This window comes from Sinocyclocheilus grahami, unplaced genomic scaffold, assembly GCF_001515645.1.
Source record: "Sinocyclocheilus grahami isolate Dianchi unplaced genomic scaffold, SAMN03320097.WGS_v1.1 scaffold182.1, whole genome shotgun sequence".
Lineage (NCBI taxonomy): Eukaryota > Metazoa > Chordata > Actinopteri > Cypriniformes > Cyprinidae > Sinocyclocheilus > Sinocyclocheilus grahami.
Window position 1 is genome coordinate 387,644 of NW_015505361.1, and position 17,165 is coordinate 404,808.

Below are 17,165 nucleotides of genomic sequence, written 5' to 3' on the forward strand. Positions count from 1 at the left end.
AAAAAACAGATTCAGTATTCCTCAAAATGAATAAAAATAATGCAACTCAGAATATGACGCAAACCTGCAATAATTAAATGTTAAACAACACAAATATCCTTTATGTATTTAATTCCATTCTATTAACCAATGTCTTTGCTTCTGACCTTCGATGATCCAGTTCAACCGTACTAATAAGCACAAATTACTCTATGAATGAATGAATGAATTGTTGAAATGTCTTCTTCTGCATTCTACTGTACGGATGTAAATGTACTTTCCCTTCAGCCTGAGGCTTATTCATTTCACTTTTGGTGTGAAAAGGCTTTTATATTTGCCAAAAATAGAACTTTTTTATTTTAAAATGAATGAATGAATGAATTGTTGAAATGTCTTCTTCTGCATTCTACTGTACGGATGTAAATGTACTTTCCCTTCAGCCTGAGGCTTATTCATTTCACTTTTGGTGTGAAAAGGCTTTTATATTTGCCAAAAATAGAACTTTTTTATTTTAAAATCAAACAAGCAAGCCCTGTCCAGATTTAAAAAGTAACGCAAAAGTAACGTAACGCATTACTTTCCATAAAAAGTAACTAAGTAACGTAATTCGTTACTTTTTTATGGAGTAACGCAATATTGTAATGCATTACTTTTAAAAGTAACTTTCCCCAACACTGTTCATTACAGTTAATTGAGCCCAATCTCATGAAAATGCGTATAAATAGTACACCAAATAAAAACGAAACCTGGTAGTATTGATACGCAAAAATGGACTTTGGCGTGCATATGATACGCATGTGTTTGGCGTGCATATAGCAGTTTTCGCCTGCAAATGATACGAAATTTGTTGCCGTGCATATGATACGCAGTTTTCACGTACATATGATACGCATCTACCCCACAACCCTAAACCTACCCATCGCGTAGCATATACACGCCAAAGTCCATTTTTGCGTATCAATACCACGAGTTTTCGTGTTTATTTGGCGTATTGTTTATACGCACTTTCATGAGATCGGGTTGGTTAATTAGATAAGAGTGACAAGAGTCCAGTTGCATAAACTTAGCCTCTATACATTAAGACTAAAGAACTAGTCTGCCCAAGCAGTTAGCCAAGGCGTAATCAGTCTTGTTTTTTGGATTAAACTTAGACTAATCTATATTTTCATGTAACCAAATAAAAAAATATATGACCAGTTTAAAAAAACAAAATGTGATGACTAACATACACATATGTGCAAGCAATGCAATGACATAAGTTACAGTATAGGAATATTTAGCTAATGTAGGGTGATGTAAAGTAAAATGGCCAAAGGTACAAAAGCTAAAGATAAAAATAAAATAATAATAATAAAATTGTGTGCTTTATTTACCACCAAATTATACATATAATACTTTAAAGGTACATGCAGTATTACCGTCCCAGTGACAGTTCTGCACCTTTATTTCTGAAAGTGCTGGATGGAAAGTGATACTGTAATTACAAGTTAAAAAGATGAAAACTTAATCTATTTCTAAAGAAAACATGTTTCGTTTGAAACATTTCGATTAGACAAAGAAAAAGAATTTAAGAAACACCTGAAATTTCTTAATAAATTGCCAGTTTTTATTTGACAACATCCTGCAAACCAGGATGACAGAAAATGTCAACATTTGCTTAAACCAAAGTAGCACATATATTATTAAACTTCACCCTTATACAACTATCTAATATGATTTCCATCTTTAAAAAGTGCCCGTTTATAATTTCAAACAATACTGCTATTGTATGTTCAGAATGACAGTAACTGACCAGAGAAAAGTCACCGTTCATGTGGTTTAAATTGAAATAGTATTGTATGGTGCTAGCAATGCCAATGTCATGGGTTTACTGTCCCGTGAAAGCATGGACACGAATGATATCACCTCAAGTGTACAGGCTACTTATTTACATAAAGTAGTTATTTATATAACACATTTATTGATTTTCTTGGTATTTAAACCACATGATGTACAGTTTTCTTAATATTTACACATATCTTCAGATATTTATTTATCGATAGCTTATTTATTGATTCATTGTCTTGTTTTAAGCATAATTTGTTAGGTTTGTTTAAAACAAGAAAAAGTATATTCTTTAAAACAAGTCTTAATATTTTATCTTTAATACGGTTATGCTCACACACTCTTTCTATAACCAGATCATCTTTAAAGCTGAAGTGTCCCATCATGTAACTTAAAATACTTTCCTATCACAGTTTAATAAGCAGAGACATCTACAAGTAAGCCACTCATATGTTTATTTTCTTGAAAACTATAAACAGGTCTTGCCCTGCACAACAACATATATTCGACCAAGTATAGACAGATTGACTTTATGTGCAGTCTATATCCTATTGCATCCAAAATCCCAAAATTTTTTTGCTTGTTTTTACTTTGCTGATAAAAGTACATGATTTGATAAGACACAATAACAAATAGATGGATGACAAACAGCCTCTTAGATTTTTTTCTATTATCACTGCAATGAATATAAAACTATAAATCACACAGCCCGTTATTAGTTTAGGCACTTAAAACAATTTGAGCTCAAATGAAATGTTATCTATGTTCAACCTCTCCTTTACCATCGATATCATTGTTAATGAATCTATTGACATGCAGTTTTCTCTGATTCAGCAATGCTGTGTTTGAATTGAAGCTGGACTTAGTCTTATTTTAATGTTATTTATATAGTATTAACATTATGAATTAACTTTTCTTTTATGTTTTCTTCATTTATCTATAGTTTTTATTTTAATTTAATTTTGAGTCATTTTATGTTTAAATACTTCTAGCTTTAAGTTAGTTTTATTTCAGTTCTAGTTTTAAAAAGATGTAGTATTTCAAATGAAACATTTAATTCCCAATGTGACATTTCTCATTTCTGTTTAAGTTTTAGAAGTTTTGCATCTAATATTTATTTATTTGTTTCAGCTTTATTTCAGTTTTTAATATTTTTACTTTCAGTTTTAGTTTTAACTGTCCATAACAACTGTCTTGACTTGCCGATCTCATCAAAGGCATGTTAAGACAGCTCTATCTGATTTCGTGTCCTGGAACGATATCCTGGAACTGAACCAAATTCCAGTGAGTGTTGTGCTGATAGTAACCGTCCTGACACACCTTTTCATGAACACTTAATTAACCTATATTCCCATGAATCTTCAGGCACAGTGTCAGTTTGCAAGGTTCCTAAACAGAAGCGGAGTTTAGAACTTCGCCACCATTATGCAGCATGAATAGAACGCAGCACGTTCTCTGGTCAAAGAGCAGATATATATAGCAATATTGTCCTTCACGTTCTATAAAATCTCACAAGGTCCTTCTATTTATACAACACCAAATGGTTCCTTATTAGGAGTGACTTTTAAGATTAGTTTTTTGTATTCAGACATTTCATCAACATTCAAAAACATTTTACATTTCGTTTTCCCTCAAGCACACTATAAAGAGGTTGAGGGTGATTTCCTGTTTTCAGATCTTGATTTACTTCTCTTGTTCTTGATGCTGCTTCTGAAGCCCTGTCCTGCCATGAAGTAAAGGATGGGGTCGATGCAGCTGTTGGCGCTGGCCAAAGGTCGCGTGACCTTGTAGGCCATGCTGGCAGCCTCCAGCATCGAGCAGCTCACATGTTTGTCCAGGTAACGGAAGGTGTAGTATATACTGCGGTTCACGTGGAAAGGCAAGAAGCACAACATGAAAGCCAGAAGCACAATTATGATCATCTTCACCGACTTCTGCTTAAAGCGCTGTGACTTTGGACCTCCACCAATACCGGGTTCCTGAAGTTTCTTCACCATCAGGCCGTTGCAGACCAGCACCACCCCAAATGGTATGACAAAAAGCAGGAACATCACCACCGAGCTGTAAACGATAAAGTCATTGAAGAGCTCCTTGCTTGTGGTGTCATAGCAAACCGTTGATTGTGGTTTCATGTCACCGTTAATATTCATCCTGGAGAAATAAAGAATGGGTGCCTGTAAGATGAGAATGATCACCCATATTCCCACAGAAACCAAACGAGCGCGACGGCCGTTCATCCAGTACAAAGAGCGCACCGGATGACAGACGCCTAAAAACCGGTGCAGACTGATGCAGCTGAGGAAGAGGATGCTCCCGTAGAGGTTTGTGTAGAAGAGAAAGCGAATCAGCTTACACATCAGCTCACCGAACGGCCAGTCGTTCTTATCAGCGTAATAGTAGATGAGGAACGGCAGAGTGAGGACGTAAAGCGTGTCGCAGACGTTGAGGTTGATCATGTAGATGGTGCTGGGCTTCCAGTGTTTGGTTCGGAACAGGATGACGTACATGGCCGTGATGTTCAACCCCAGACCGAACACAAACACCAGAGAGTAACTCACCGGGAGGAGAATGTACTTGAAGTGTTCTTCTATCTTACAGTGATAACGATCGCTGATGTTAGTTGTGGTTGTGTTGTTAAATATTGCCATTCTGATCCAGATCTGTCAGAGAGAAAGACAATGAAATCAATCATATCTGAAGAATAAGATGTGAAATTCAGGACTGAGGGGACAACGTATACAAATTATATACATAACATCTGTCAAACAAGCAATAGTTAATAAGTTAAAATGAATGAGATTGATTCATGGATTTATTGATAAATTTATAAGCCTAGTTGCTGTGCAAAGTTAGAATTTAGATAGACATTTTGTAAAATGTTTTTTAAAAAAACCAAGCATGCATTAGCTGGTATATATCAGCATACAAGTGTTTCCAGTTGTTTTTCAAAGCCCACTGCAGAAAATTAGCTTTTAAAGTTGCACTAAATGCTTTTTCTGGTCACCACACACCCCTTACTGTGCTTTCATTAATGACACAGACCAACACATATCGATCAATGCACTGAATAAAGCCATAAGGTAGCTGAGAACTCACTTAGAATTTCCTCAGAACGTCGTTCAATGTTTGTTATAGATCATATCTGCGTCTAATGACATTTGGTGTAACTTAAACTACTGAACAAATGCTATTAGACATCTCAACAGTTTTATGTTAAGCAGACATATTGTGACTTTTATGAATGCATAATTTAGCTGCTCTCTCTTTGGATTGATTTTTTTTATTTTTTATATTGACAATCATTTTACAGTGCAAGCTCATTAAAAAACATAATGATACAAATAGTAATGCATGTTATACTGATGTTAAAGAATCATGCAAAATTAAAAGCAACTCACACAGATACTTTCAGTGGCTCCTTCAGCAACAGATGTGCCTCCTTTCAGTTTGCATACCTACATAGACCTGCTTTACCTCTGCCTGTTTATTCTGCATATATCCGCTGTGGGTGTGTTTACATGCCTCAGCCTGCTCTTATAGGCCACAGCGTCAGCCAATATTATGCCAATCATTCTGGAAGCCTCACACAGCATGACTGCCGGGAGGACGGTTTATAACAGTCACTTTAAAAGAATAGTTCACCCAAAAATTAAAATGTGCTTAAGATGTACTCACCCTCAGGCTAACTCAAAATATAGATGAGCTTGTTTGTTCATGGGAACAAATTTGGAGAAAGTTAGCATTACTTCACTTGCTCACCAGTGGATCCTCTGCTGTGAATGGGTGCCGTCAGAATGAGAGTCCAAACAGCTGTTTTTCGCTTCTAAATGGTGTTTAATCTGTGAATATTTCTCAATATTTCTCAATACTTCAATTCAGATGATACATCCTTTTCACTGGAGGAAGCAATAGTATGGATTATGGACTCATTTTTAGGAAGCAGCTGTTCTAAGTAAAAAAAAAACTCTTAATGATTTGTTATTTATAAACAAGCAGCTTTTAACTTCACAAGATGTTTATTGATGGACTGGAGTGGTGTGGATTATTGTGATGTTTTTATCAGCTGTTTGGACTCTCATTCTGACGGCACCCATTCACTGCAGAGCATCCACTGGTGAGCCACTGATGGGATGCTACATTTCTCCAAATCTGTACTGATGAAGAAACAAACTCATCTACGTCTTGGATGGCCTGAGGGTGAGTATTTTCAGCTCATTTTAATTTTGGGGTGAACTTTTCCTTTAACTCATAACGTCGTTGTTATCAGTGCCATATTTCCTGTAACCAAGTTTATTTTAGAGTTCCATATGGTTGCTAGACGTCAACCTGATGGTTGCTCCTGCCTAGTCATTCCAGCACAAACTTATAATTTTACGTCAATGTTGATTCATATAAGTCAATGTTGATTCAGATGATGAAACAAACTCATCTACATGGATGCTACATTTCTCTAAATCTGTTCTGATGAAGAAACAAACTCATCTACATCTTGGATGGCCTGAGGGTGAGTATTTTCAGCTCATTTTAATTTTGGGGTGAACTTTTCCTTTAACTCATAACGTCGTTGTTATCAGTGCCATATTTCCTGTAACCAAGTTTATTTTAGAGTTCCATATGGTTGCTAGACGTCAACCTGATGGTTGCTCCTGCCTAGTCATTCCAGCACAAACTTATAATTTTACGTCAATGTTGATTCATATAAGTCAATGTTGATTCAGATGATGAAACAAACTCATCTACATCTTGGATGGCCTGAGGGTGATTTTCAAAATATTTTCATTTTTGGGTGAACTATTTCTTTAAGGTTACAACTGAAATCCCATCTGTTTATCAAGATTATGTTTCAGTAATCTATTCAAATCAATAACACTGAAAAAAACACCATGCTTTGCATTTTAACATGTTTCAGAATAGTGCCCTTGGCGAGAACCCTGCAGAGTTTGGCAAAGGAGAAAGGCGTATGCTAATGATCAATAATTAACGTCTTGCCCAACAGTACAGTGAAGAGAATTTCACACAACCCAAAAGAAACTGGAAATTCATTTGTTCAGGGAATATATGTTCTAAAAATATATAGCAATTTTCTTTGAAAAAAGGATTCTTAGTATTGTGCTGTTGATCATTTTGTTTTAAATTATACTTTTTGTTATGTTCTTCAAATACGTCATCTAAAGTAATCAGGCTGATTTCATACGGCATATACAGTAGCCTAAATAAAACCATAGTTTAGATGTTAACACATGAGGCATATTGCTTGGTTTCCTGACAAACTGTTTTTACAGTACACATACAACAAAATATTTGACACACTGACAAAACCTAATGAACTGAATGCAAAAAACAGCAAAGCTTTGTACTGACCTGTTCCTCTGTTCCTCTCAGTTTGAATTCATCTGAGACCTTCACAGTTCCAATACAAGGACAAAACAGGCTTCATCAGATTTACACGAGGTCCGCCATCCTTCCTCTGTGACTCTGTTACTGTGAAGGAAAGAAAGAACGTCAAGGTGTTCAGTTGCTGTCTTACTTGCCTCACAATACAGTATTAATTATTACCCTTAGTAAGCGGAGTTATGAACCTGAGCTAAACTTTATGTGGTCAGTCTCTGCACGTACAACAAACGTTTGGGCACACTTGACTGAATTTATGTTTCTCATGATCTTAAAAACCTTCAAATGTACAAACTTAAGTGGCAGATTATGTATACATTTCTTTAAAAAATAAAATAAAATATGAGGATGATCAGACGAGTGTTAAAGGGGTCATATGATGCTGCTAAAAAGAACATTATTTTGTGTATTTGGTGTAATGAAATGTGTTTATGCGGTTTAAGGTTCAAAAAACACATTATTTTCCACATACTGTACATTATTGTTTCTCCTCTATGCCCCGCCTTTCTGAAACGCGTTGATTTTTACAAAGCTCATCGGTCTGAAAAGCAAGCTGTGCTCTGATTGGCCAGCTATCCAGTGCGTTGTGATTGGCTGAATTCCTCAAGCGTGTGACGGAAATGTTACGTCCCTTACCATACTGTGATACCTGCGGCAACCACATGTGACGACCCCGGGCTGGACTCCGCTTCGTCCGCGGTGAAAGCCGATCCGGCGATCCACAGCGCGAAGTTGAAGTATTTCCTCAGCGACCAGCACGGATCAGCTCCAGGCATGACGAAGCAGATATCGTCCTCTTTTAGAAGACCAAACAAAGTAGTTTTGCTTTCACAACGAAACACACAGCGCCTTCACGACATGGCGGTGGCAGCAACAATACTACAGCGAGAATAAAAGTTACACCTTCTTTCTTTGCGTGAACATTTGTGCGGTGTTATGCAAATCTTCTCACATCATGAGGTAGACATGTGGGGGCGTGTTAGAACAAGACGTTTTAGGTAGGCGTGGCTGACTCTTAACTTTTATAAAGAATATCTCTTTGGATTTGAGACTTTAGTCTTTGCAACTTTACAGATCTTCTTTATGCACCAAGAGCTTGTAACACTCCGAAGAGAAAGGAAAAATTGAAATGGCAACATATGACCCCTTTAAGGATAGGCCTACAATCAATAGATGCTTCAAACGTGTCCCAGGATGCACCTCATATAGTTGGCTGATGTCCAAAGTGAGCAGAACTGGCATCTAGACAAAGCAGAAGCTCAAATATAAGAGCGATTTCATTTGTGTCACGCATTTTGATCTTTACATAATTCTCAGACTTTCAGGTTTTTCATCACTCTAACATGTAGAAAATAGTCATCATAAAGTCTGAGTAGTAGTTTTGACTGTTCTTTCATTCATTTCTTCATTGTGACAACTAGCACCAGCCTATTCAGAGAGATTTACATTGTGGGGAAAAAATCTAAAGAAAAAAATCACTGTCTGTTAGAAATAAATAGGAGGTTGACCATGATAATAGAATCCATTTTATGAGATTCTTAGATCTGATTATTGTTATGCATCATTGCGTAACATCCAGTGAATTTTATATGATCAATATTGCAAATACACAAGGCACAAGTTTAAGGACCTTTATGACACATTCCAAGAAAAATCTAATCAATCTTTGAAGGTGTAGCTTCATGTTCAGCCCTGCAGATTTAGTGGCTTTAGATGTCGATGCTACAGATGCATTAGACATTCCAGAACTGTTCGAATAATTATTTTATGCATTTGATATCTATTTCTCCCAAATTGTACAGTCGATAATTAATTTTGCAACTCTGTCGGAAGTAAATCAAAATTTGTTTTGTTTTCATCCTCTGGATAAAGAATGATTAGGATTGCGAAATGTACTAACTTTACTATGGCAAAGGCCTAGTTCGTGAATAGTAATGAACTCCATTCGCCGTCGGCGCATTCTTGAACTGTCCAATCACATAACTTCATTAATATTCAAATAACCAGCTGACCACTTCCCACGCGCCCAGCGTAAGCCAATCGGGTTCGCCTAGTGAGCGAACGTCCCGTTACGTAATTAATATTCATGAGCTACGCCTTCCCCGTAGTAGGGTTCGTCCAGCGGGGTTCGGTGTGTCCGGTCCGGGGCGCTGTTGGGCTGGATTTCACGGTTGGAGACTCATCTTTGGAGGCATATTCTCTCTTTCATTACTTTCTTCCCTGATCCGCAGTGTTTGTTGAGCGTCTGCCCGACTGGATCTGCTTCATCATGGCCGTCTGAATTCAGATCCAAATCCCAGTCTGATCCCCTTTTCTCAATCATCCATCCCGATCGCTCTGGGAAGCATTTTTTGGGGATTTTACTTCATTTGTGCCAATGTTCAAACATGCAGCCTCCGCCAAGAAAGGTAAGAAACCAGCGTTGGAACAACGTGTTTTTTTTTTTAATGTGATTTGTTACATTGTCCCAAAGTTGCAACTTTGTATCCAGCCGCGGTTTGTTTTGAAATAATGTATCCGTTTTTATATGTCACGGAAACAACGTTCAAGAGTTTTCTCGAGCGGTCCTGGTTTTATTGTTGTTTTTAAAGCAGCAGCGGTTGCAAATAATCCCGAAATTCATCCGATATTTTTCTAGAGATGATAGATGAGTGTTTCAGGCTGGCTTGTTCTCAGATAACGGTTAAACCGTGCAACCGTGAGAGTCGTCTTGTTGTGTGTGTGTGTGTGTGTGTGTGTGTGTGTGTTTCCTCAGATTGGACCGAGTCACCACGCTTTTGTCAAATAGACGGATCACCGATCATTTCTCTCGCCCTACAGTCTGACATTTTGTTACACATCTGGCTTAAATGTGTCCAAATGTCATGCACATGTGAGAAAAATGCGTTTAAATGCATATATCCTACAGAAAGAGGGTTTACTGTCTCCCTCAGAGGTGACAGCAGAGGTGTGGGGTTTCAAACTCGTGTCCCACAGGCTGCATGGAGGAATGTGAAATTACCACACGAAATCATTGTATTCCGCACACAGTTATGCATTCTAATCATCAGAGCCTTGCATCAGAGTGTCAAATCCTTAAAGGTGACGTCTGACTTTTTACAATTGCTTTGTCTTGTGAGGAGAAGGAAGGCAGATAGCATGTAGCACACGTTTACCCCACAATAACCCTCTTTATTTTCGCTAAACGACGTTTTAAAATGCAAATATTAAACAAAGATGCGTTTGCTCTGGTCGTGTTCACGCTGATAATGTTTTCTCTCTTTGGAATGGGCCATAAATGACGTCTAGCTCTTTCTATAGATATGCAGGACACAGGATAGCCTCCAGTAAATGATTTGTGTAAATAGGTTAAATGTGAGACTAAAAGGTGCATGTGCTGGTCAGACAGAAAATGTGTCTTTCATACCAAATATCTGATCTGTGTCTGGCATCAGTGTGGATATTTCCATAAAGACCTGAGTAAATTAGGGATGCACGATATATCGGCCACCATATCGGTATCGGCCGATAAATGCTCATTTTTTCTGTTATCGGTATCGGCCTGATGCCTGGAAATTGGCTTGTTTTCGTCTGACGCAAATGCTGCTGTGAGTGTTTCCTCCATCTCCGAGTAATACTGCTTCACCTGTGCAGCTCAAAGTGTTGACGAGAGCCGTGCAGCCGCTTGACAAACCATGTGTTTTATGGTGTAACGTTGTGTCCTGCTGATGCTGGTAGGGTTGGATGCGGAGCATTCTGTATTATTTTCCGTCCTCCTTGCCTTTAACCTTTAGGGAGTTGTTACAGAACCAATTATCCAAGTGGAGAACTTCTGTTGTAATTACCAGTTTCTCCCCAGATATTAGTCAACCTGCCCGGGCTCATTGGTCTGGTCCCATTGGGTTCTACTTGCCTGAGTGGGGCGGCTGAGTATCGCATCTTCTTTGTAGCCATGTTTGGTTCAGGCACCAGTACCTGTGATTGAATCCAGACATTGAGGAGATTGTGTTCCTCTTGATTGTTTTAAGAGCATTTAAGAAAATAGTAAACTGAGAATTTACTCACCCTCGGGCCATCCATAATGTAGAAGAGTTTGTTTCTTCATCAGAACAGATTTGGAGAAATGTAGCATTACATTACTCGCTCAGCAATGGATGCTCTGCAGTGAATGGGTGCCGTCAAAATGAGAGTCCAAACAGCTGATAAAAACATCTCAATAATCCACAAGTAATCCACACCACTCCAATCTATCATTTAACATCTTGTGAAGCGAATAGCTGTGTTTGTCCATAATTAAGTCTTTTTTTTTTTTAACCATTGCTTTCGGCTAAAATATTAATCCTTTATCCATGATAAAAACAAACAACAAAACAACCCAAACAGTTCTAAACAAATATGTCATTGCATTTTGATGTGAGAGGACAACAGGGGATGAACGTTTTGCACTGGAGGAAACGTTATTGTGGATTATGCACTCGTATTTTGACCAGAAGGGACAGTTTAAAGTTAATTTAAAGTTTAACGTTAATTGATAGACTGGAGTTGTGTGGACTACTTGTGGATTATTATTGTGATGTTTTTATCAGCTGTTTGGACTCTCATTTACTGCAGAGGATCCATTGGTAAGCAAGTGATGTAAAGCGACATTTCTCCAAATCTGTTCTGATGAAGAAACAAACTTGGATGGACTTAGGGTGAGTACATTTTCAGTAAATTTTCATTTTTGCTGAACTATTCCTTTAACTCATAAATTTGTTATCAATGCCATATTTCCTGTAATCAAGATTATTTTATAGAGTTCTGAAAGATTGATTACGCCACCTTAGTCATTCCAGCAAAGAGCTGTTTATGAGCTCAATCAATGTTGATTCATAATTGAAGGGTTCTTTATCATTCCATGACTTTCACTTCCGCATACTTTAGGATATGAGCAGTTAAAGGTCTTAAACGAAACCATCACCTGCGTCTTTATTGTTGACCTCAAAGCATTTATGCTTGCAGTTTCCTGTAGATAAACCTAAAACTTTTATCTTTCATATTACTGGTATGATACTACACACTGCCAATAAAGAACATTTATTTTTAATCGATGGTTCCTTTAACATCCATGGAACCATTCCGTTATAAGGGAAAATGTTATTTATTTATTTATTTTTAAAGATTATTAAAGGAGTCTTTGAAAATATGGTTCTTTTAGGAACTGCTCACTGAAAGTTTTTTTTGGAAGGGGGGGGGGGACTGAAAATGGTTCTTTTATGGTATCAGTAGGGCCTTTCGCACCGTGGGAACCTTTTCGTAGTACCAGAACTAAGTGTGGAACTACACACTTTTTGGCATTTTTGCACCGCCGGAACTGGGTGCGATTTAAGTACCGGACTCCCTTTTTCGAGAACCAAATTAGCTCCTACTCCGGAGCAGGGTCTAACCAGCACAACTGGTACTAATCGTGACGCAAGTAGACATTGATTGGCCAAACGCGTATGAAAACGCCCTCACACGCCATGATTTAAAACTCTGTGTAAGCATACTGTAAGCATGTCAACTTATTTCACAAGTGACTGGAATATGGAGAACAGCGATAGATGGACGGACGCTGAAGTGCAGGCACTTGTAGCAAATGTAGCACTGCCAGTTGTCGTTGGAGATTCTTAGTCCTCCTTTCCGTTCTTTCAATCGCTTTACGTATACGTCGACTTTCCATGTCCATTATTGTGAAACCCGCGAGACACAACAAAAACACAGCTCCTATCATAGCATCCTCCATCCTCCATCCTGCTGTTGTTAATGTTCTTCTTCTTTGTTTCTGTTGTTGAACACCGTGCACAAATGACTTCACTGTCGACCGGCTTATGTCACTTCTTAGTTCACACTCTCGGTGCGAATGCAACCCTTTAAATGGTACTGGGAAATAGTTTGCGCAAAATCGTCCCTGTACTTTAGTACTGTACATTTAGTTCTGGAACTAAAGTGGTGCGAAAGGCCCTACTGTGAAACCTCCCTTTGGTACCTTTATTTTTAAGAGTGTGATAAAAGAAAAATGTGACAAAATGCTACTACCATGTATTTTCGGACAGAATTCTGCGGTGCGTGAACATGCCACTTATTCAGTTCCATGGTATACTAATATTATAAATGTGTCTTTGCTGATTACTTACATTAGTAAGTAAAAATTCATGAATTATTCTGTTGTTGATACTGTGTAAAATTGGCATATTTTATAAAATTTTTGTATAACATAATAGTTTCTGAACTCTTTTGATATCATTAAAGGAACACTCCACTATTTTTGAAAATAGATTGTCCCGCCCCCAAACTCACGCCATTGGTTGAGCCAATGTTTTGAGTGACAGCATACCAAACTGTGACAGGAAAAAGTTTTAACATCCAAAAATGACCCACTTGAGCTTTAATTACGCTTGTGACAGTGGAGTGACATTCTGTATTTTTTATAGAAGGAATCAAACATAAAACTGTGTCTGTCTGCTGCTTTGATAAGTGGGAATTCTGCTCTTGTTGTTTGGAAGGATTGTGAATTTGTCATCGTGTCTTGTACAGTTGGCTGGAGCTGGAAACACAATAATGAGCTCATGTGGGACATTGTGTGTGTTTGTGCAGCTGGCACGTGCCATCCTCTTCCTCACCTCTAATGATGTCTTCTGCTGTTCAGGTAAAAGTGACACAGGAACTGAAGAACACGCATACGGAGCAGCTCGGCCGCCTGCACCTCAAACACCAGACGGAATGTGATTTATTGGAAGATATGAGGTAAGGCATAAAAAACACTGCCTAAAACACACATGTATCCTGAAAAATAAACTAATAAAACAGGCCGCCGAAAAAGAGAGTGAATTCTCCCCATTTTTGAAGAATGAACACAGGAGCGGGATGTGACGAAGGCGTTTCCTTTGGACCTCCTGCTCGCGGGCCAGTCGTTCCCACAGCTGGAAGTCATAACAGTGCTGCTTTTCTCTTTTTTCCTGTTTTTTTTTCTCTCCTTGTCTTCTCTTAAAAGGGATTGCGGGGCTGTTTCAGAACAGGGGAGGGAGTCGTGTTAAAACCGCTGCGTTTGGACATGGAATTTATGCACGTCTTGTGCTTGTATGTGTTTGTACATGCTTACGGGTGTTTAAGAAGATATTTGACAGTGGCATGCCCTCACAAGAGAGCTGAAGACAAAAATTGCAGTGCAATTGTAATCTGCTGCAGTTCCCTAGCTGCTGCTAGCGATGCCTTGTTGTGTCTCGTCATCAATGTTAGTCAGGCTAGACACCATGTTTAAAGGTGATGCTTGTAATTATTTAGGGCGTGAAAATGCTCAGTTTAATGTGCAGGAAGAACTGCCAAGGAAACATTGATCTGCTTTTTGAGGTCTGTCAACTTTGTCTCAACCGATTTTGAATCACTGTTTTCCCCTAATAATGGAAGTCAAAGATGGAAGGGAAGCATGAAAACCCATTTGGAAACTCTGTTTTTAAAGTCTTAAAGGGTTAGTTCACCCAAAAATGAAAATTCTTTCATTAATTACTCACCCTCACGTCGTTCCACACCCCTAAGACCTTCGTTCATCTTCAGAACACAAATGAAGATATTTTTGATCAAATCCGATGGCTCAGAGAGGCCTCCATTGACAGCAACGCCACCCAAACTCTCAAGATCCATAAAGGTACTAAAGACGTCGTTAAAACAGGCGACGAGAATATTTTTTGTGCGCACAAACAAAACAAAAATAATAACTTTATTCAACAACCTCTTCTCTTTTGTGTCATTCTCATACGTTGTTTACGTCCAGCGCTTCCAGGTTCTACGTCAGAACACCGGCTCATTATTGGACGGCTCCTGCATCAGCATCACACGCATGCGTCGCGCTGCTCACATGTGCAGCTTTGGCCAATAATGGGCCGGTGTTCGGATGTTACCCGCGTAAGGATAATGACAGGGAAGAGAAGAGATTGCTGAATAAAGTTATTCTTTTTGTTTTGCTTTTGCGCACAAAAAGTATTCTCATCGCTTCATAAAATTATTGTAGAACCACTGTAGTCAGTTTTAACGACGTCTTTAGTACCTTTATGGATCTTGAGAGTTTGGGTGACGTTGCTGTCAATGTAGGCCTCTCTGAGCCATCGGATTTGATCAAAAATATCTTCATTTGTGTTCTGAAGATGAACGAAGGTCTTAGGGGTGTGGAACGACGTGAGGGTGAGTAATCAATAACAGAATTGTAATTTTTGGGTGAACTAACCCTTTAATTTTTGCAGTATTATTTGATGTCACTAGTGGTGTAGAAACTACACACTTTACCTTCAATTTGATGTGAAATGAGGCTGTGAGAGACAGAAATGCAGTCCGATTAAGATCTCAGACTGTCCAAGGCCATGTCTAACTTTGAGAAACCATAGTTTCTATGTCCAGTTAAAATTAGGAGAAAAATATATTTTCTATAGAAGCCCGTTTCCTCCACAGAATTAAAAAAAAATAAAAATTACAACTTATGTTAGTTTTTTTGTTGCAATTCTGACAGAAAACTGCAAGATATAAACTCATACTTACAAAATATGAGCTTGAGATGCTAGTTTGCAATTGCGAGTTTATAAAGCATATTGCAAGAAGTCAGAATTGCGAGAGATAAATGTGCAATTGCAAGTCAAATTTGTGAGATGTAAACTTGGAATTGTGAGATTTGAACTCGGAATTGCAAGGAAAAAAATTCAGAATTCTAAGATAAAAAGTCGCAATTACCTTTTTAAATTTTTTATTCTGTTGCGGAAACTGACTTCCATAATTTATGATGTTAACTTTTCAATTAATGCAAAATGGACTGTACTTTCATATAAATTTAAGCCCATTGAGACAAACGCTCAGCAAACATACAGTTAGCCAAATAAGACTAAATTTACGCTCACATTTACCGGTGTTTGGCAAATTTTCATGGTCTAAATCGAGTCATTTCAATAGGAATGTGCACAAGTCGGGAATTTCGCTTGAGGACGAAAGACTTCCCCATGCAGATTTTGCATTGGTTTGAAATTGTTCAGGTGAATTTGCATCGACAATTGATTTCGATTTGAGCTGTTTGTATGTTGTGTAAGGTGGACTAGCATGAGATGAATATTACAGATGCCGAAATTGAATGCCGAACGAGCACCTATTTTCGATTTCTCAAAACCTGTCTGCAAGTGAAAAAATCGTGCAAATCTGTTGCAGCAAGAAATCTCATGGTGTCATATATTATGTTTGCATGCTTTTAAAAGTGACTTTATGGACTTTATTCGCTCTCTCAATGTGAAATATATCTATAGATCTGGTCTCTGTCCTCTGTTCTTTTTCTCCGTCTGACTCTTGCTGACAAACACATACACAAACATTCTCAAGGTGGTCTAGAGGGATAAATCGATGTCTCGGCCAGGAGTCAAAGAGCCCCATTGATTGAGCTGCTCTTGTGAGTTTGATCTTCCTGTTTACCTACTGGCCCACTAATGCTCTGACCGTAATCTCTCAGATGGGATGAGGGGACGGCCATGTGAGCAGATATGTTTTTACCGTAGAACTTTAGAACAGTCACACTCACACTGTGTCGGATATATTTGGCGGTGAGTTCATAGTGTATTTTGGGAAGTGCTGCTGACTCTCACAGACCAGAACACTGGAGTCAGTAGTAACTTCAAACATGAAGGGCTCTGCTGTAGTCTGTGTTTTTATTTCTCCTGTTGCTCACATGTTTGCGAATGCGCAGACACTGATGTGAGCATTTGAGTTACTTAAATGGTTAACTCTGCTGAGGGAACTTCCTGTCCAATCCTGCCAACAGTAATGGTCCTGAGTGGTTGCTAGGCTTCTCTGAGTTGTTGTCTATTGGTCAAAAAAGTCCAACTTCAAGATATTCCAGTCACTAGATATGGCTCAGGTGAGGTCCCAACTTTTTTGTCTGCTGGGCAAAAATCAAGGTCTAATTATTTAGAAAAATAATAGCATTAGGGCTGCACTCCCCCCCCCCG

General features: G+C 38.3%; 2 protein-coding genes across 3 annotated transcripts in view; one reads left to right on the forward strand and one right to left on the reverse strand.

Moving 5' to 3' along the window:
• Positions 1-2,916: 2,916 nt before the first annotated feature.
• Positions 2,917-9,168, reverse strand: LOC107594365 (P2Y purinoceptor 2-like). 2 transcript variants are annotated; one of them, XM_016284378.1, is made up of 3 exons: positions 9,095-9,168; positions 7,165-7,284; positions 2,917-4,463 (listed from the first exon to the last, which is right to left on the reverse strand). In XM_016284378.1, the coding sequence occupies exon 3, from the start codon at positions 4,449-4,451 to the stop codon at positions 3,444-3,446; it is 1,008 nt and encodes a 335-aa protein (XP_016139864.1). In that variant the 5' UTR covers positions 4,452-4,463; positions 7,165-7,284; positions 9,095-9,168; the 3' UTR covers positions 2,917-3,443. The 2 variants fall into 2 exon arrangements, with proteins under 2 accessions (XP_016139864.1, XP_016139863.1); XM_016284377.1 differs by lacking the exons at positions 7,165-7,284; positions 9,095-9,168 and adding an exon at positions 5,202-5,272.
• A 53-nt stretch (positions 9,169-9,221) lies between these two features.
• Positions 9,222-17,165, forward strand: part of LOC107594367 (F-BAR and double SH3 domains protein 2-like) — a 93,850-nt gene continuing 85,906 nt past the window's right edge. Inside the window, exons 1-2 of the mRNA XM_016284379.1 lie at positions 9,222-9,602; positions 13,841-13,938. Coding sequence (XP_016139865.1) covers positions 9,582-9,602; positions 13,841-13,938 — 119 coding nt within the window. The 5' untranslated portion in view covers positions 9,222-9,581. The remainder of the gene's footprint in view (positions 9,603-13,840; positions 13,939-17,165) is intronic.